The sequence below is a fragment of the Coccinella septempunctata genome, chromosome X (assembly GCF_907165205.1).
Source record: "Coccinella septempunctata chromosome X, icCocSept1.1, whole genome shotgun sequence".
In the NCBI taxonomy this organism is placed as follows: Eukaryota; Metazoa; Arthropoda; class Insecta; order Coleoptera; family Coccinellidae; genus Coccinella; species Coccinella septempunctata.
Genome location: NC_058198.1, coordinates 8,694,359 through 8,714,327, shown reverse-complemented (window position 1 = coordinate 8,714,327; position 19,969 = coordinate 8,694,359). Strand labels below are relative to the sequence as shown.

The 19,969-nt window shown below is 34.4% G+C and overlaps 3 protein-coding genes across 4 annotated transcripts; 2 read left to right on the top strand and 1 right to left on the bottom strand.

Annotated features, from left to right (window-relative positions):
- The first annotated feature begins 1,308 nt into the window (after window positions 1-1,308).
- On the top strand, window positions 1,309-12,203 carry LOC123321973 (serine protease inhibitor 77Ba-like). Its single transcript, XM_044909786.1, has 8 exons — window positions 1,309-1,597; window positions 8,636-8,727; window positions 9,215-9,403; window positions 9,455-9,668; window positions 11,038-11,255; window positions 11,558-11,764; window positions 11,823-11,961; window positions 12,042-12,203. The coding sequence occupies exons 1-8, from the start codon at window positions 1,582-1,584 to the stop codon at window positions 12,182-12,184; spliced, it is 1,218 nt and encodes a 405-aa protein (XP_044765721.1). The 5' UTR covers window positions 1,309-1,581; the 3' UTR covers window positions 12,185-12,203.
- A 254-nt stretch (window positions 12,204-12,457) lies between these two features.
- On the top strand, window positions 12,458-13,706 carry LOC123321650 (PCNA-associated factor-like). Its single transcript, XM_044909372.1, has 3 exons — window positions 12,458-12,615; window positions 12,688-12,795; window positions 12,855-13,706. The coding sequence occupies exons 1-3, from the start codon at window positions 12,585-12,587 to the stop codon at window positions 13,325-13,327; spliced, it is 612 nt and encodes a 203-aa protein (XP_044765307.1). The 5' UTR covers window positions 12,458-12,584; the 3' UTR covers window positions 13,328-13,706.
- A 69-nt stretch (window positions 13,707-13,775) lies between these two features.
- On the bottom strand, window positions 13,776-18,757 carry LOC123321649. Of its 2 annotated transcripts, none has more exons than XM_044909370.1 (7): window positions 18,575-18,757; window positions 18,374-18,519; window positions 17,780-18,063; window positions 17,000-17,714; window positions 15,219-15,805; window positions 14,989-15,144; window positions 13,776-14,032 (listed from the first exon to the last, which is right to left on the bottom strand). In XM_044909370.1, the coding sequence occupies exons 1-7, from the start codon at window positions 18,618-18,620 to the stop codon at window positions 13,954-13,956; spliced, it is 2,013 nt and encodes a 670-aa protein (XP_044765305.1). In that variant the 5' UTR covers window positions 18,621-18,757; the 3' UTR covers window positions 13,776-13,953. The 2 variants fall into 2 exon arrangements, with proteins under 2 accessions (XP_044765305.1, XP_044765304.1); XM_044909369.1 differs by having other exon boundaries at window positions 13,776-14,035; window positions 18,575-18,756.
- Window positions 18,758-19,969: the final 1,212 nt, after the last annotated feature.

Sequence of the window (19,969 nt, the reverse complement as noted above, 5' to 3'; positions counted from 1 at the left end):
GGATTCAAATATGGCAGTTTATCAACTTCTGAAACATACTGTTTCGTTCCTCTGAAAGCTTCAACTAATTTTATTGAATTTTTAGCTCGAATACGATCGAAACAGAGTAAACATCGGAACTAAAAGAAATCACAATGGATGTATAGGAAAAAATTGAAGTGAAGAAGATAAAAAAGAATTTCAACTTACACCAAGTTCGACAGACTTCGTATAAAATTTCAACTGGTGATAAATCCGAATATTACGAAAGCACTGGCGGGCCACACAAAAAAAAATCCAAATGTATAATTCCGAATTGCTAAGTCAGAATTCTGAGTTACAAGTCGAATTCTGAGATACAAGTCAGAATTCTGAGATGCAAGACAGTAGTGGGGCTAGAATTAGTCGAATGACATTTGCTTTGTTGCATTCGATTGTTGCCGAATCATGTGAGCAAAATGCTCTCTGACTTGCATCTCAGAATTCCGACTTGCAAGTCAGAATTCTAACATGTATCTCAGAATTCCGACTTTTATCTCAGAATTCCGACTTGCAAGTCGGAATTCCGACTCGTGTCTCAGAATTCCGGCTTGTAACTCAGAATTCTGACTTGCAATTCGGAATTCCGACTTGTTAATCGGAATTCCGACTTGCAAGTCGGTTACAAGTCGGAATTCTGACATGTATCTCAGAATTCCGACTTGTATCTCAGAATTCCGACTTGTATCTCAGAATTCCGACTTGTATCTCAGAATTCCGAGTTGTATCTCAGAATTCCGACTTGTTACTCAGAATTCCGACTCGTGTCTCAGAATTCCGGCTTGTAACTCAGAATTCTGACTTTCAATTCGGAATTCCGACTTGTAAATCGGAATTCTGACTTAGCAAGTCGGAATTATACATTTGGATTTTTTTTCGTGTGGCTCTTCAGCGCTTTCGTAATGATGGGCAGAAATTAATAAAACATTTTGAGAAATGGAGGTAAAATGCCAGATTTGAATTCCACCAATTCTTAACAACTTTTTCGTCATTATTTTTTGAAGGAACTGAAATACAAGAAAATTTTTTTTTCCAATTCTGAAACATACTGTTTTTTATTGAATTTCTAGCTCGAATACCTTCGAAGTAGAGTAAATATCTGTTTCCAAAAAGAATCACAATGGATCGATAGGAAAAAACGGAAAAAATTGCGATGAAAAGGCGGATTGCGGTCAAAAATGCAATTTGCCCGGCACGGAAAAAGATTATCTGCAAATTTGATGTTATTCTAACGTGACGACTCCGGTTTTTCCGGTTGGCCACCGAATGAATGATGATGGGTTTTTGTTCGTACACCATTCAGTTGTGCTAAGATCCGTCGACTATTCACAGCACGGCAATTAATAGAGTTATGGACATCACGAAGGTCATTCCGCAACAATAAAATTAAATTCGTAAAATTAGGTGAACAGACAACAACTGTAACTGTTAATGGATTGCGGATAAGGTCAGAGGAGCATCAATCCGCTGTGGAGGTGACTGTGGAGCATCGCAACTTAGAAACCGCCTTCTCGTTAGTGAAGTGTTTCCCAAATCAACCATTACTTCGTGCTACTGGGAAATATGTCGAGAATACTATGTGAGTACAAGCATCAATAATTCAACATTATTATTATCGGATGGCTGACGCTCTTTTTCATCTTAACAAGCGGTGTTCACTCCATGATTTCGTGAATTAATTCAAAACAATTTAACTCTTTTTACTGCAGCGACTCCAGCGCCAAAAATAGACCAGTTTCTTGTATGAAATATTTCGACCTCTAATCCATCGTCAATATGAACTACAAGCCACAGTAATCTTTACAAATTTCTCAATATTCTAGAAGAATATTCAGCTAAAATTTTTGGAAGCACATTTACCATTGAAAATTAATTAATTTCTCAAAACAAGTAGGGTTGATATTGTTTGTGATTATCCTTGATATCCCAATAAATCAGAAAAAATACGTAACTAAAAACACAGGGTGTTCCCCCTTTATAAAAAGTCACATTTGACGAGTCTTTGACTGGTACAAATATTTTAACAGTAGATTCTTGGGGTCAAAAGAAACACTATTCTTCTATACCATTTTTTCCGATGTGGCACTGATGAAAAGATATAGACACCCTTGAAAAAACAAAATTACCTTCAGAATAACTAGCTAAATCTGCCACACTACACATCTGTGGATCCTTCAAAAAGAGTTGCATTCGGTCAAAGTATCCAATTTCTCGAATTTCACAGATATCAAATTACTCAAAACGGCCCATTATACGAGAAAATATGAAGAATACTTTTATTTTACAAAACGTTCAAATATTCATAAGGTAGCGTTCAGCTTAGTTTCAAGAGTTGAGTTCTTTGAATTTTTGGTATTTTTATGGTACGTAATGGTCATAATGGGAAAACTGGAAGATGTGGGTAATATCTTGTGTTTTAAGGAGATTCATCGAATAAATGAAAAACTATATTCCGAAATCCATACTGTTTTATGGTTTTTCAACAGCCTGTATCTCTTAAACCAAGCCGATTCGGAAAAATTTTTTAAAGGAAATAAGTGTTCTTTTTGACCTCAAGAATCTACTGTTAAAATATTTTTACGAGTCAAAGACTCACCCTGTATATCAATGAAATTTCAATTTAATTACGTGAATGATTCCATACTTGAAATGAAAACCAAAAAATAAAGCAACGGTTGACCAATAATTTGATTCGAAAAATAGAAAAAAGAATGACTAATAATTTGTGTCCCTAAATGCGAATTAGAAATTTTCATGGAGAAATCAACGATGTCATTACTGAAAAGATTACATTCCATTTTAAAATTGCACTGTTTACATAAAGTATGTTTAGAAGAAGAGCTCTTGAAAATATGAGAAAGATGATTGGCCAGTAATTTCCTCCTTATGGTTTTCAACCAAAGTGTGAAAATATGTACATGCAAAATGAATTTTAGTATTGTAACTTTTCAACTTATATAGTAAATTCATCATAGTGCCATGAAATTTCATACATCTGAAGAAAATATAAAAATGAAAAATTGTAAATTCTCGAAAATTTCTCTGAAATCTTTTGTTTGTATAACAGTAGACATAAATTGATTTTAAAAGATGAAAAGCATTTTTCCCGAAAGTTATTATGTATTAATTTTCTCTCTTCACGACTGTTTGAGGGATGTTGTGAGAGAAAACACATAATAAAATTCAAGAGAATGCTAGCACCACTCGAGAAATCATTTAATCAATATTTAAATTTATTGGTGTAAATCGGGGTAGTGAAACACATATTAAAACAGATAAATACGATAGAAAATCTGAAACTATAAAAGCATTGATTATGGATGTTTCTTCTTTGGAATCAACTGATCAAATTAGGAGAAATAACAACACAAAAAATAATAGAATTGAGGTAATGTGAATTACAGTTTGTTTATAAGGCTGTTAAAAACCGGACATTCAGATTATAAATTTTCGATTTTTTCCAACAAGCTATACACTGAAGATCCCAGAAGAATAACCATACTTTAAAAAAAAATGGCAACCAGAGCATATTAATTGCAAGAATGACTTTGCATATGTCCCAATATCAATATCCTAGGTTTTTTCCCTAAGTGGAGTTGTAGGTACAAAAGGAGGTGAAAGGCTAAAATGTACCCCCTAAAGGGGTGTTTTCGCGGTTTTCTAATCATATCTCCTGAGGATCTTAAAATTTCCCAAAAAATGGTTGATATAAATGATGTAGTGAAGACCAACAAATTTTGCGTCAAATGAAAGCAGACGCATATATTTTTGACTGTTATTTTCTGTTGTACAGGTCCTCAAACCATCAGAATATTAAAAAATATTCATTTTGGTACCAGTGCTTTTTTAAATATCCTCCAAAATAACCTTCTAAAGATAAAAGTGATCATCAAAGTAATAGTGAGCCCTTGGTTTTTGTAGGGGCCTACTAATATATCACGATTTTGTGGAAGCATTGAGTGAGAAGCCATTTTCACTACAAATATATTTTGTTTGAAGTTGTGGTTGATATACATTTTTAACGAACAACTTTCTTATGCTGTATATGGCGAATTTATCATTATTGTGTTCATAAGATGTGTATTTTATGTATGTAGTTTCTATCTATAACCTATAAAAAATCAGGCAAAACTATGACTGACACCTAAAAATTTTGGTGTGTAAAATATTAAAAATTTTGTTGAAGATTCGTTTTACTATGAATTTGATGAACTTCTCAATCAGCTTGCATATAAAAGCTATATAGTAAGTACAGTATATCAGACTGTTTTTCATATTATAAATTTCATTTAGCAATCGATTTCGGCGGTTTTGGCATCTCCAGGCTTACCTATTTGAAAATTCGTTCATTTCCAACATCAAAACAAAAAAACTCAAGGTGACCTATTTAATATTTTCATTATTATCGGTTCACAACTGAATACTCGCCTATCTACATATAATGGAAATTTGGATGTGATTTTTTTCTTTATATTTCCCGCACGTAATCATCCAATATCATTGATATGTATTACAATTTAAATTCAAATGCTGCTATTCCCATATCACAGATTGTTCTTCGAAAATCTCATTATGCGTTCAATAATGATTCAATCCCATCGGAATAAAGCTGAAATTATAACAAACAACGAATCCGTGGAAAGTTCGAATACAGGGGTCGGGCTGAAGGACTAGAGGGAGTTTTGGCAAAAATCAAAAAGTAGTCCAACTCCATTTCATTGTGAGTTTGCCAATTCTGACGAGAATATCAGTTTATGCTGAAGTACCTAAGCATGCATATTTTTTTAGAACTATCTAATAGTATATTCGGAATGTATGTAGATATACAGGGTGTAGGTACATAAAGGAAAAGTTGGAAAATCAACGAAAATGAAGCCATGAACTGAAAATAATTCAATAGAGTTTTATTCTGGTTATACAACAATAAATAGTTGCGAAAAAATTTATAGAGCTATTCTTTGTCAAAACACAGTGTAGGTCATTCATATAAATTTTTTTTACAGCCCCTGCTTTAAAACAGCTCCCTAAAGATAGCAACTGAAAGCAATTTTTAATTTTCTTCATTGCGAAACCAGAAAAGTGACAGAAATTAAATTGGGGGGGCATTCTATTTGGGCGAGAAGGCAATCAAAAGAAAATTTTGGTAGTGTTCCCCTATAATTGCAAGGGGTAAAAAAAACCACCCCTAAAATTAGTTTTGCAAGAAACTATTTTCTTTATATTATACACTTCAAAAACAAATTTTTGACAGCTTGATTCACTTTGAACAAATAATAATTTCTTGCTGAGAATAACAATTTAAAAAAGAAATAGATTTATCAACGAGTTAGCGTCAGTATACGCTGGAATTATCTTCGCAATCGACGGGTGGATATTATGCTGACATTTTAGGGCAACATCAACAGAATTTTTTATTGAATTTTCGCTACCATAGAATGTCCTCCCAATTTCATTTCTGTCAGTTTTCTGGTTTCCGTGAAAAAAAATAATAACTGCTTTCCAGGTATTTTAAGACGATGTATCTAAGCATAGGATGCTCAAAAGAAAAATTTACGAAAGACCCACACTATTTTTCGACAAGGAATCACCCCTTGGTTGTTTCGTAGCAAAAATATTATTCATTAGAAAATAACAGTTGCACTTTAAAATGTTATAACAAGAAAATCAATAGCTATATCAAATTGATTTTCTCCAGAACACAGTATATTTCGTGGTTAAATCATTTGACTTGCCTAAGTTCCTTTTATAAACAAATATAAAAAACATGTTGTCTGATTAAACTTAAAACTGTGGCTCTGTATCTGGGGCAAGGATGATATTAAAATCGATTTTAAACTGAACTGAGAAGTGATGCAGTAAGCAAAATTGCAAAATATCCTTCTGCACTCATTCAAAAAAAAAAAGAAAAATATAATAATGGTAAAGCAAGGTTTTATCGACTGTAAATGAAATGATACTATCTGTATTTCGTTGAATATTCCAAAGATCCACCTGTTGGCGATTCCAACAGGATTCAACATAAATCAATGATCTAACAGGAACACAATAGTTATTATTCCATGGAAAATTAACTATTTTTCTGGGAAACAGAGACGTAATACATGGGTAAACGAAATGCATTATTTCCATTCTGAATTATTCGAAGGTCAAAATGGTCATTCACTATTTTCAACTTCATCGATTTGTAGAAGCAGAGCGATGAACAAACAGATATTATTGATTCCCCCTTGACAGGTTTTACCGATTTTGTGGTCAAGGTACTATATACTCTGGTGTTAATACTACGTTAGAAGAGAGTTTCAACGAACTCAACATTTTTTGCGGTCTGTTTCATCTTGTGAAACGGATGGGGCCAAAGTTACATCATTCTTTCACGGCACCAAAGGTGGTGGTTAACGCCATGCTAATTGCAAACTCATTACTGGTTGAAATGCGAATTTCAATTCTCTGACATCATTCTCTAACGGGTAATCAGTTGATAATAGGATTTTTCCGGTGAAAAAGTGTGAGCTAGGAAAACCATTTCGCCTGTGTTGATGGACAATCTCTTCTGTTCTATATGAAATTGAGTACCTTATCTGATGTTTTTGTACGATGTTGGCACTTTTCTGCAGCTTTGGAGCAGTTTTAGATATTTATACAAGATCTTTTTTCAAGATTGAATAATTGACTTTTTAAAAAGTTCAAACACAAATTGAGAAATAAGGTATCGTAGTAACTAAAAAAAAAGCCACCCAATTTAGTTTATCACACAATTATTTCAGGTGCATCTATTTGCAAGATTATTTAGGATCAAACTGTTTGAAGATGACCTTAGTGGTGAAAACAAAACACTATTCAATTTATATAAGAATGAGAAAACTAAGAATTTTATTTGATAGATTGAAAACCCATCAAGCATGCTTTATATGAAATGTTATATTAAAAATGTTTCCATAGTATAGAGGGGGAACAATAATGGTACCTTAAGGCACTCACCCCCTAACAAAAGATTCTAATGACAACCTCCCCTATCTGATACATCATAAAGATTCAAGAGAGTAAAGAATGCTCGATAAACTATCCAAAATAGCACTATATTTTTTGCAATATTCATAGAAATGAGGACTTAAATCACTAGGTCTAATTCCTAATCAGCTGAACGTCAACCATATCGCCACATTCTTTTATATAGGAATTCCATTTCCACGTTTACCTAACCAGGACATTAATGCCTTCTTCAGACATGAAACCCTGATTTTTTTTTAGATAAACACCTATTATTTTACTAGAGAATTTCGAATATTCTTCAATTATACGTGCCTAAAGATAAGGTACAAGGTCTCCAACTTTTCTAACTCGGTATTGAGTATTCACATTCCACTTGGGATCGGAAAAAAAAACAATATTCTCATCGTAGAGAAACATTATTCCTATTAAATTTTTATAATCTATCCCAGAAGGTTAGAATTTCGGATGTAAAAATTTTCAGTTAAAATTTCATTATCTCAAAAGCTGACCATTTTTGATTCTCAGGATTGAATGACATAAAAGTGCAGGAGAAAAAAATATTACTGTTCTTTAATGGTCATTATAGTCCAATAAAACACTACCTCTTATTTCACATCGAAAGAATTTCTGTTGACGCATGTCGTTTAGAAGAAAATGATTTAATTGCCATAAACTAATCCTGCCGACACATAAGTAGTAATAAATTGAGTGAAGTGGCAGGAACATATGCTTCAACGATTAAGACATGCGCCTTCTTTCACTAACCCATAAATAAATCTGTACAATAAATTATGACCTAATGATTTGCTGTCATGTTGTTATTTTCGCGCAATATAATCTGGAGTAGGGTAATAAATTGATGTTTACTATTCTTAAGTGATCATTAACGTCCCATGAAACATACAATAAAAACACTGCCTTGCAGTTCCCATCGAAGGAATTTCGGTCGACGCATGTCGTTTAGATAATGGCTTTGATTGCCACAACCTGCGTGCACCTGCATATATTTCTTGGAAGGATTAACGATAGGCGCCTTCTGTCAAGACATAAGTGGCAATAAATTGATTCAAGTGGCAGGAACATATACTTCGATAGAAATTACGAGCGCGGTCCGTTTGACCATATAGGAAGCCGATTTTTTTGCCCTAATTATGTATAAAAAAGTTTTCATGGGTGAATCCCTCAACATATATGTTCCAAGAGAGCACTTTGAAGTCAGTATTTGCATAATTTATTGAAACCGACGTTGCAAAAACGATAGTAGTCTTCATTCATTTCAGTGACAATTATCGCATGTTTCCAGTTTTTTCAGAAAACGAAATGGAATATTTATGAATAGTATCGTATTTACAATAATTTACATATAAAATTTCATTGGCACCTATTGTTGAATTGATTCTATAAATCTGTGAATGTCTGGAAGGATTAGAGACAAAGGGAAAACAACCACCCCTTGAAAAAAAAAGGGTTTTAGCTGGATTTATGGTCCCCAAACGTATACTGAAATTCATTTTCAGTATTTTTCATTGATCCAGTTCTTTTCACATTTGATTCATGAAAACATGGTGCAATAACAGACACATTCGAATTACGAGATAGGTAATAATGAATTATTTCTTTGTTTCAGATTTTTTGGGTGCATGTTTTTTATGTATTGAAGCACAAAACAGTATAAACATAGGAGATGGCCTCAATACCTTCGCAACAAATTTACTGCAGGTAGTAATGAATTTTGTATCTGAATTATACGATTGAATCAATCAGAATAGTACAATTAGCTAATCTACAGGGTGCAAATGAATAGTTGCGAAAAAAGGGGGTGATTCCTAGTCAAAAAAGTGTGGTTTTTGATCCTGCTTGGATACAACCCCCTCAGAATGGCACTGGAATGGAAACTCAATTTAAATTTTTTTCTCTAGAACTCTTAGTGACCTGAAAAAACATCAAAAAAGTGAAATTTTGAAGCATTTGTGTGTTCGTTTTTATTCACTGTGTTAAGATCGCGTTTACTCATGAGATACACCCCTTATATAACTCAAAAGATTCCTTAACATATTCATTCTTTACAAAAATGTTTCCATAATGCTCTTCCATGATTCTCATGCTTACCCTTAAATTATTCTCAACTTCATTAAAAACGTGAAATACATAGAGCAACGTTTCGCAGAGTAGGTATCTGAAAGTCCGCATTATAATTTGATTTCAGGCTACTGCAGATGAAGCTGGGGAGGAGATGAATTTAGCCCTATCCCCATATACAGTATGGTCACTCTTGAGTATAATATCAGAGGGGGCTAGAGGTAACACTTTGAAGGAGCTGGAGACCGTATTGAACATCCCCTACGACAAAACTGAATTCAGAAATGAATATAAACAATTACGTGGGACTTTACAGGTAAAACGGAGGGAGTTACATATCCCAGTATAAAAATAGGATCTCTTTTAGAATACGACTGTTGGTGTGACATTGGAACTGTCCAGTGGAATTTTCACCAATAAAAAACATTCGTTGAAACAAACGTTTCAAGACAGGACGAAGGAATACTACAGTATTGATGTAATGCCGGCTGATTTTAAAGATTTGAAGGCGTCAACTGAATTGATCAACAACTACGTTGCCAAAGCAACAAACAACAGGATAGTGGAATTCATTTCACAAAGTAAACTGAACAGATTTTTTTTTAATATCCTTTCGTATAGGTACGCAGAGAAAAAGGACTACATTCACTCATTTATATGAATTTTGTGTGTTAGGTACTTTTTACTCACTCTATATAAGAAAATCAATTAAGAGGATAGGTTAGGTTAGGCTGAAAGAAAACAGGGTGTCCCAAATGAATGAAAAACTTACAGCATCTAACAAAAAACCCTCAACGAGAGAAATAGTTTCAGGAGAAGGAAAAAACCGAAAGAAAATCATTCTGGAGGAATCTTCAGAGACAGGACCACCCTAAAAAGTTTCTTGGAAAAGAAATATCTGGATTTTAGCAAGAATATGCTCCTTACTGGCTTCCTTACAGGGCATATTCTCCTAATAAAAATGAGTCTTAGCAGAATCTGACGAGTGCAGATTCTGTGAGGAGGAGAATGAACCATGAAACTTCAGATCACCTGGTGACAGAATGCCTCGCCATTGCAAAAAATGCTTTGGGAGAGAAACTCACAGGAGCGAGTATGTAACCTCCTTGAAGTCATCCCAGAATCCAGATACTGGAGTTCACCAGAACTATGGAACTGGAGGGTGAGCTGTAGAAGACAAAGCGTCGAAAACAGCTCTGATTGGAGGCAAGAGTAAGCACTTTGCCCCCTAATTATGTCTGTAAAAGGGGTAGTGATGGTGAAAATTATTCGAAATCAATATACAAAACTTCTGCGTATAGGAGACGTCATAACAATTGATAAATGTTTGGGAACATCCTTAAAATAAAAAGATTGGCAATATACAACAGCAGTATAGGAAATTCCGTCAAGCCATTCATCATATTTGCACTAAAGCTCAAGTTATAAATAAGTATGTATCTTTATTAAAGTAGAAACTTCCTCGTAGGACTGATAAAATGAAAAATTCTAATAAAGAAGTTTCAAAACAAGCATTACCTACATAATTTCTCTGTTGCCAGCATTAATTATTTATATTCAGGGTTAAAGGGGGGGCCCCACAAACTGGTGCTCCACTCATCATTTCATTCCTGGTTTTAGTATCAATTATACCACACAGTATCTGGAAAGTCCTAGGATGAATGGATAATCCTCATTGTAGAGCTATTGAAGGCTTTGTATAAAGTGCAATTATTGTCATTTTTTTAGACTAACTATTTCTACCACCGTATGTTACGCTTCTATCAGGGGTGTAGCTATAGCCATATCAATGATATGGGGCTCCTGGTCTTTGGGGGCCCCGACTTGTATAACCAAAAATAGAATTTTTTCAATGTTATCTTCAGAACTCATTATTGGAAATGATAAAAATTAAGGCACCAGATTAATTTAATCAATTATCGTTCGAATAATAAGCTAAATCGTTTTCAGGTGATGTCAAAGATGCAGAAATTTTCTTAACAAGCACGCTGTATTTCAAGGGAGATTGGACGTATCCTTTCAACAAGACTGCCACAATGAAAAAACCGTTCTTCAATGAAAAAGGGGAAGAAATTGGTGAAGCTGACATGATGTTTTTATCTGCATCTGTAGCTTTCCTCAGATTAGAAGCGTTGAAGGCTCAAGCTGTCTTACTTCCTTATGGGAATGTAGGTTATCCAAAAAAAATCATTAATATTACCTAATAAGGCGAATTCCTTGAAAACTGTTGAACCGTTAGAAAAACATTCTTGTCTCTTGCATACTTTTGTGGAAACCCATAACGCCTGTTTCGTTATTTCATCATCATCAGGCGAGTGCACTGTGGTATCAAGAATAAATTCAAAATACCCCCTCATTGTGATACTAACAACGTTATCCAAATTTTCCCTTCCATTCATCTACCCAAAATTCCTCAATATACCTTGCAAGCAGGCTAGAAAAGGTACTGTATTGACTGATACTTTTACAGGGTGCTAAGATGTCAATGGTTATTATTTTACCATTAAAAGGTGCCAGCATAACGGAGGTGTTAGAGCTCGTGAACAAAATGGAAATGAGAACTATTATTGAAAAACTGAAGGAAGCAGAACAACAGTTCATTGACGAAGATGTTAATGTTTTCCTGCCAAAATTCTCCATTTCATCTGATTTGAACATGAACGTTGTTTTAGACAAGGTATATAGCTGAATGATACCTATTCTCAACATGCATAAAATTGAAATATTTTTTTCAGATGGGACTGAAAGAGGTATTCGACTCCCAAAAAGCTGATTTATTGAATATGGTGAATCAATACCTATACGTCTCCAGGCTTATTCAAAAAGCAGAAATAGATGTTGATGAAGAAGGGACCATAGCAGCAGCAGCATCAGGTAAACATTAAATAAAAGACAATGCAAACCGTACATACGAAACATAATACATAAGGGTATTTATCTAATTATATTTCCAGGTGCTGCTGTTACGTATAAACAACAAACACCAAAATTCAACGCAAATCGCCCTTTCATTTATTCCATAGTTGATATGGAGGCAAAAAGTGTGGTTTTCAATGGAGTGTTCAGGAATCCTAAAAGGGCAACAAAATCGAACTAATAAATTTGATAATTGAGTACTTTTATTGCATTCCTTCCCTTTATTCATGAAAAAATTTAATTTGAATGAAAATTCAAATATTCAAATTTTAAATTCTATCGTGGTTTGTTCTTGAATCCTTCAGTACTTTTTACGAAATTGTTGAGATATTATGTATTGCTGGAAAAGATGAGCAACAATTAAGTTGGATTTAATCCCTTATTTAAAATGAACAACTCCGTCCTTTTTCCTACCCATAAAGATAACTTTATATTCTATGATCGGAATATTCCCGCCAAAATCAAATTCAAGTCAAGTGTTTATTTATAAAAACATTTCCAGCATTTCTAACCTCAAGTTAAGTCGTGGGTTCAAATTATTTGCACGCTGAACAAGTTTTTAACTTAGATATTTCTCAGAAATGGTGCGAACAGGTGATAGATGTGTTACATGTAAGTAATTTCTATTCAGAATCTATTCTAAGAAGTGAAACTGGAATTTTAATAAATATTTCAATATTCTAGTTGGGGGTAGTAGAAGTTCTGCTAAAAAAGGCGGAGGAAAATCTAGTGCTGCTAGTGGCAGTTCAACACCGAAATCTAAGGGATCTTCTAGCAGGGCGAATTCTAGCAGTAAGATGATCAAGATATTTTTCAAATATTCGTTTTATTTATATTGTCAATATTTTCAGTTGGTGGCAATCCAGTTTGTCCTAGAGAAACTCCAGAATGGCAAAAACCAATTACTAGCTTCTTTCTAAAAAAAGATCCTGCAGAATCTTCAAGTGGAATAAGTGAAAAAGGATCCCGAGAAACACTGAATAGTTCAGAATGTAATATGTCGTGCAGCAATAATAAAACTAATGACGATGCAGATGACGCTCTGGCTGAACAAACCCAATCCAAAGTATTAGATTCTAAGAAATTACCAGCAGAAAAAGACTTACAGGAAATTACATCTGATAATATTAATACGAATAACACTTCAAATGGAATTGAAGAAAAACCAGGAACCAGTTCACTTACTAATAAAACCACACTTGAGGAAAATAAGTTAGATCATTCTGTAGGAAATGGAAGTAAATGTATAACCCCTACTTCTGAGAAGAAACGTAAGTCAACCATAAATATTTTAACGCCTAAAAGAATACAAAGCCATTCTTGAACTGCAAACGTTGTGATTAATTTCAGTATTGAGGGTTCAGGCTTGACATATGTCCCAATATAATAAATTTCCTATGATCTATTATCGTTTAAGAATTATATTTTTGTCTATATGCAAAGTTTGTACTACCTCATGTTCTATTTCGGACTAATTCAAGATGAATTTTTGAAAACTGTTATTGTATTCCTATTGAAAACTGTGTAATATTATTATATAAATTCCTTATAATGTGATTTTTGTGTATTGAAGTAGAGTATGATGTGGTACCAATAAAAAAAGCCTGAATATTAGGTGTTCCATTATTTAATCGTTAACTAGTGTTATTTTTCTATGTTATACCAAGTTATATCGAAAGAAATAAATGTTACAACATCTTGAATTTCATTTTGCATGGTTGCAAGTACTTTGTTTTAATGTTGGAAATGTAAATTTTCAGTAAAAAGTGTTCTTCAGTAGAATCATATGTTTATCATAATTCACATAAATACATTCATTACAATTTTCACACCCAATAATATTTCAATTTCATATAACAATAATCAAGTCATGGAAGAATCAACGTATTTTACAGTACATAAATAATATCAAAATATAACGGTAATAATAAAATATGAAAACAATTAAAATTACGCCGAATCATCACTACTTGAATATTCATCCATTGTCAGGAACCAACTTTCCCTTTCTGGTTTGGCACTCAAAATCCTGCTGAAAATTTACCATCTGTTACTAATAGGTTACGACATTAATTCAAAACTAAAAACCTAATATTTTGGTATGAAATTAAATTGTTGGACACATCCTGTGGCTCCCAGACTGAAAAAATGAGATTCAAAAAATATGCCTCTCATATTTCTTTCTCAACAATTGCTCAAAAAAATTTGCTGAACCTGTTTTACCTTTGATGATTTTGAAGTGATTTACTTCAGTGTGATGTGGGTGAATTGTGGAATTTGTGTAGATTTTTCATGCACTAGGAGAGCTATACAACTAAGTCGAGGAGAGAGAAATTTCAATGTAGACGACTATTACACCAGAGTGAATTTTTTAAATTTTATCATTCCACAATAAGCTCTACTTGATCATGTTCGATCCAAATCAAAATTTTTGAATGATTGTTAAAGTGGTATCGTCATTGAGAATATTAGTTTCTCCCATCGGGGAAAAATCACACATGTTCAAGTGTATAATCTTGAAGTAAATGCTTAAAAATCATGCAATTCGGAAGCCTCAAATTTTTTTTTTAACAGATGACATCAGATTATGTTTGGAAACGAGACTATTGACAGAGTCATCCCAACATTAATAAGATTTTATGTCAAAAAGCAGTAGTAACGAGATGAACTTTGAAGTCCAAAAACTATAAGTGAGACTGATTATATTGTACTTTTTCATTTTATTGTCTGCATGACAATTATAAATTAGATGATCTTAAATTCTTTGGTTTTGAGGGTATTATTCTTTTAATGTTGCATGTTTAAACATATGTGCTTGAAAAATGTTTTGCTGCTTATTATTTTATTGGTGTTTGCATGTACACCTCTTTTCTGCTTATTATTGCTTTATGCTCAATATTGGTTAACAATTTTTTAATTTTTCATCTTCAACTCTCACTTTCATTTCTCAAGTCATGTTACTGTAAAGGACTGATATATAAATACCTAGGCTTTTTAGAGTGAGTGGGCAGTGTGAGAGAAGTTCGGTAATAAGACATCTCTTCCTCTAATTCTAACGGTCTTCTCTGAAGAGTCATTGTCTCAGGTATCTCATCCTCACCCTCTGTTATTCCTGCGAATTTGCAATTTTCGCATTCACTCCTGTAAAAGAAAATCCCATCAATATATTCCTCCCAAACAACAAAATCGAATTGGTCATGAAATAGTTGACTTGCCTGTAATCTTCGTCATCATCCTGAGAAGAATTTAAACACTGATATGAGTTTTCGGCCTCTGGTATGTGCGACTTGTAATACTGTATGATATCTTTGGTTTCTACGGCAGTCGAAGGTATACTTTCTTTGAGCTGACAAATCTTGTCCAATATTGGAGTTTTTGAGCTGCTTGGAATGTAAATTGTGCTCCAATTGCTGCTTTTAGTCAGGGTCTTACAGTTTGTATCGCTCTCTTTCTTATAACCGTGTTTAGCACCGTTCGAATCCTTACTGCTCGAAGGTCTCTCTGATGTTTTTTCTCGGTAAATGGAGAGTTCTCTGTTGGTCGATACTTCGGGCAATTGGTTTTTGTAAATTGTTGCGTCTTTAGCTGTCGGTCTCTCTGTTACATGATCCTTATAAATCGATAATTCTCTAGCCGTTCTATCGGACACAGGCTCTGGAGTGCAAGCGATGCTGATTTCTTTCAGATTTGTTGGCAGAGTCCGATGACTGGACATGTCTCGGGTCAACTGAGACATTGACATGCGTTTGGGTTCCTTTACAACAGTTTCCATTGCGTTGACCACAGGAACTTTGTTCTTATTCTGGAAGATAATAAAACCTTGAGTTTTATACAACAATGTGACCATGTAATATTATACTGGTCGTTTCTGCTTGTCACGTTGATTAATAAAGTTGGTATTCGGTATCTGATTTATTTTTCAGTAGATTTAGGGTGAAAACTCTAATTCTGAACCTTACTTGAGGGGAAATTTGTTTCTAGGTTTAGAAAGGATCTGTTTTTAATTACCTCAAAAGGTAGAGTTTTAACTGTGCCATGTTTTCGGTAACCATTGTCTTAAAATATAAATATTGAAGCTGATAAAATGGGGCAATAGCATAGGTCGCTCTTTATAATTTTGTGTGGAAAGAATAAACATTTGTTGCGAAAAAAAAAAGTATGATTGTTACTTGAAATATAAGTTCTCATACCTACATGTTCATTCATGAATTATTGTTTTTAGACAAGGAATCAACTCCTGCATTTTTGTCCCATCTTTAGTGAACACCCTGTATTGCAGTGCTACAAGAAATCAACTCGCCACTCAAATATTCTGAATTTTTCATTTTGATGAAGACAAACTTCAATCAAACATTTAAACAAGTTCGATTGATTTGAGATGCTGGTTATCTCTTAGTAACAAATGCAACATTCCGAAGATAATTTACAACCAGTTAAGGAGTATGAGATTGTCATCCTACATAGAATAGGATAGAAGTGATTTGTAAAAGGTTCAAATCGAATAAGATTTCTTTAGAGACAGAATTTAGTTGGTATGTTCTGTGCTATAAGTGCTCCTTCACCATTTATTCATCGTGCTTATCGTTTTTTGGCCACGAAAATGTAATCGCTAGTGCACAGATCAAATCTGGAGTCGAAATTCTAGGGAATTCGAGTCAAAATCCATCTAAGGAGGATCCTGAGCTTGAAGTGAAATTAAGGGTTGTAAAATAGACGTTTTTGGCTAAGGGTAAAGAGCAATCTTGGCTAGATTTGTGTACCACTTATTGTGCAACGTTCTTCAATAATTAGGACAATAGGAACATGTTTATACAACAAGTATATCCTTAGAATGTGTTTCAAATTGTTATTAAATATTGTATGGTTATTAGTGTCTGGTAATCTTGATTTAGTCATGATTTTCTCGAAATTGTTGTGCAACAGATGAGAAAATAGTCTTTGAATGTTAATAACCAACGATTTTCTTTCCTATGAAGGTAAAAAATCTTGTCTTTACCTGAAAAGTCTTTGAAATCGTCCGATGTCTGTTATCCTTGGTCACGTATCTTCTGATCAGGGTGTTGCTGGCTGCTGCTGCCGCAATGCGCTGGCTGTCTTCCTCGAATTTCTGCCGATGAAGAGCTGGATCTATGTTCTGATTTGCGTAGATGTGATTTTTCGCATCTGAACTAGTAGGCATGGATGCTTGATTGCCTCCCCTTTCTCTTTCGCATATGTTCTCGAACGATTTGGACTTCTGCTTGCTACCCTCCGAAGTGCAAGGTCTGGTCGGGTTGTTGCTCTTTTTCGCACTGCTGCTGTGATCACTCCTAGACGACTGGTGAACCTTATCATTCGAGCTGTGGTTGTTCGATGAGGATGTCTGAGCCTTCGTATGTTCTTTATTACTTTCGTTGGAAGCTCCCTCGTTCCTTGTGAGCAGAACGCAACATCCATTCTGATACTGTGGTTGAGCTGTGTTAGGATGGGATGTACTGATGGTATATGTAAGGTTGCCAACTTGATTCGAATTTGACACGCACTGTGTTGTTGAGGGTGCGACACTGTTGTTGGCTGTATTGTCATGTTCCAGTTGTGACAGTCTCACTGCTTCTTCGTATGGTGGAGGTGCTTCCCCTCTAGGGAAATAATTGCCCGGTGGTTTCCACAACGAAAACTGTGTATTGGGTTCGTAGGGGTATTCAAGGTCATTGCTTCCAGATCCAAGATAGCTGTAATCAATCGGAAACAACAATAAGCTCACTTAAGTCTCAACTGTCGTTAGCTGGGTTCTTACCCATAACTAGCTGGGTGGTAACCGAAACCTCCAGTTATGTAGCCTATGCTATTCAAACTCCTTTGGTCCTCGTTTGAAGGTCTCGTCTGTCGTAGCCTTATTTTACGTCTGCGTAATCGATGGTACAGCAGGAATAGAATGGATAGCGAAAGGAGAGCAGTGAAAGCACTGGCTATCAATCTTAAGGCTAGATCATATGTATCTTTGTAGCCATCGTTTGTGAGTATGTCGTCCAGACATTTGAATTCGCAACAAGAATTGCCGATTTGAAAAGATTTACAGTTCTGAAAAAACGAAAACATGAAACTAGATTATGTTATGCCTACAAAAGCAGTTATTACGTCTCGGAGAGCCTTCGTAGAGCGAAAGGCTCTCCTGGGAATGAGTGTCATGAATTGATCAGTATTATTGTGATGATTATTAGGAGCCAAAGGCTCATTTTTTTTTTTCCTAAAAAGCACCTTATGGTGGATGCGCTAAAGGTGGTCTACCAATACATTCCCACAAAAAAAATGTGAAGGAATCTCTACTTATTTCTCATTAGTTCTTGTACATGAATAAGCTGACATCGATACTGTTGACATGCTAAATTACCTCTGGGGGTTTGCACAAAACAGATTTGCACCATTTTGGGCTACCCTTATCACAGATACATAGGGTGCAAGTATTAGGCCCTGGAACATAATGCAATCCTTGAGCCACAACTTGGGAATGTATATCAATGCAGTGACTAGATGCCTCTGAAAAAACAACGCTCAGGATGCCATTCTATTTGAAAAGACACAGACCACTTACTTTGGCTCAAGACTAAGAGAAGAGTGCCTACTAATAGAATCATCATGTTTTAGTATTAGCGGAATTTGGAAATGTTTGAAGTGAGAAACTTGAAGATGGTATTCAATACCATTTTGGTTTCAGTCTGTTCTTTCCTTACTTTATTGATTTTGATTTATCACACTGGGTTGACAGTTTTGACATTAGCTCCAACCCATAGATGGAAATCCCACCGTCTCTGCTTCTATGACCTTGAAGTATTTGACTCAAAATGGCCTTTGAAAGAGAAGTGTCTAAAAAAAAGTCCTTTGTTCTAGGAATGTTCTATTTACAAGACTTTCTGGCAATTAGCAAGATGAGACTAGTATCTCTTGGTCAATGTATAATTTCTGCTCCCTTCATTAGGGCAGTTAGTACTAATGAGGCGTTCCCTTTGATATACAACTCGCATGCGCTATTAGTGCTGTGATAGCACAAGTGGTTTATGAAATTCTTCATAGTGAAGATTGAATCTAAATGAGTTTGGAATCAATCTAATGATTTTATTTTGCATCATAAGCCTTGAATTACAGTATGCAGGGTTTTGAAGTTTTTCAATGGGTTAGGTTAGTTCTTAGGAAGCCTGTATAAACCCACCAATAGGTTAGCTCAGTCCCTCCTCACTAGATGGCTCCTATTCAATAGGTTTTTGAGTAATCAATGTTTGATTCTCAATATCACGGTTTTCTACGGTTTATAGCGTTTATCATCTGTATTTCATAAAATCATAAATTGCGGAAATTTGTGAAATGTCGCCTCTCATAACAAAAGTTCGACTTTGCCTAAGCTGTATTTTTTTTTTTTATTAGGGATCATGGGTATTTGAAAAATGAAGGGAAATTAAGGAAAGGGAGGTTTTAAAGAAAACACGTGGATAATTTGCAGTTAATTTATTCGAAAAACTCTATAATGGTTCAATTTATTCCAAAGTTATAACAACAGATTGTTATGGAATATATTGGATGTTTATGGACAGCTATATAGCTTGTGTAATTTGTGAATTCCGTTCAGATACCCGTCCCACTAGTTTTCTACGCACTTCTTCGATCAAATTTCACTTTTTATTATTACCATATTCTTCTCTCGAAGAATCCAGCACGATTCCAAGTAACATCTACGTTACCGCAATTCATTATTAGCACTTCTTCAAATAAAAGAGACCCATTTTCCACTTTTACTTTCTGATAATGAATATTTAAGATGCATTTAATTCCCGTTTAAATTCACGTTATTCCGGATAATTTCATCATGAGATATGCTTATGAGTGAATTTTAAGATGATACATAATTTGCATAACATTCAAATGGAATTTTGTCGCACCATAATTCGTTCGAAAGTTATTTAAATAGGTCCATCGATATACAAACAAGAATCGG

Coding starts and splice junctions, on each gene's coding strand:
- LOC123321650 (XM_044909372.1), top strand. CDS start 12,585: ATGGTGCGAACAGGTGATAGATGTGTTACAT. Junction 12,616..12,687: donor AGGTGATAGATGTGTTACAT/GTAAGTAATTTC, acceptor TCAATATTCTAG/TTGGGGGTAGTAGAAGTTCT. Junction 12,796..12,854: donor TAGCAGGGCGAATTCTAGCA/GTAAGATGATCA, acceptor CAATATTTTCAG/TTGGTGGCAATCCAGTTTGT.
- LOC123321973 (XM_044909786.1), top strand. Junction 9,404..9,454: donor AATTACGTGGGACTTTACAG/GTAAAACGGAGG, acceptor GATCTCTTTTAG/AATACGACTGTTGGTGTGAC. Junction 9,669..11,037: donor AGTGGAATTCATTTCACAAA/GTAAACTGAACA, acceptor AATCGTTTTCAG/GTGATGTCAAAGATGCAGAA.
- LOC123321649 (XM_044909369.1), bottom strand. CDS start 18,620: ATGATGATTCTATTAGTAGGCACTCTTCTCTTAGTCTTGAGCCAAA. Junction 18,064..18,373: donor TTTTGTGCAAACCCCCAGAG/GTAATTTAGCAT, acceptor TCGTTTTTTCAG/AACTGTAAATCTTTTCAAAT. Junction 17,715..17,779: donor TACCACCCAGCTAGTTATGG/GTAAGAACCCAG, acceptor GATTGATTACAG/CTATCTTGGATCTGGAAGCA.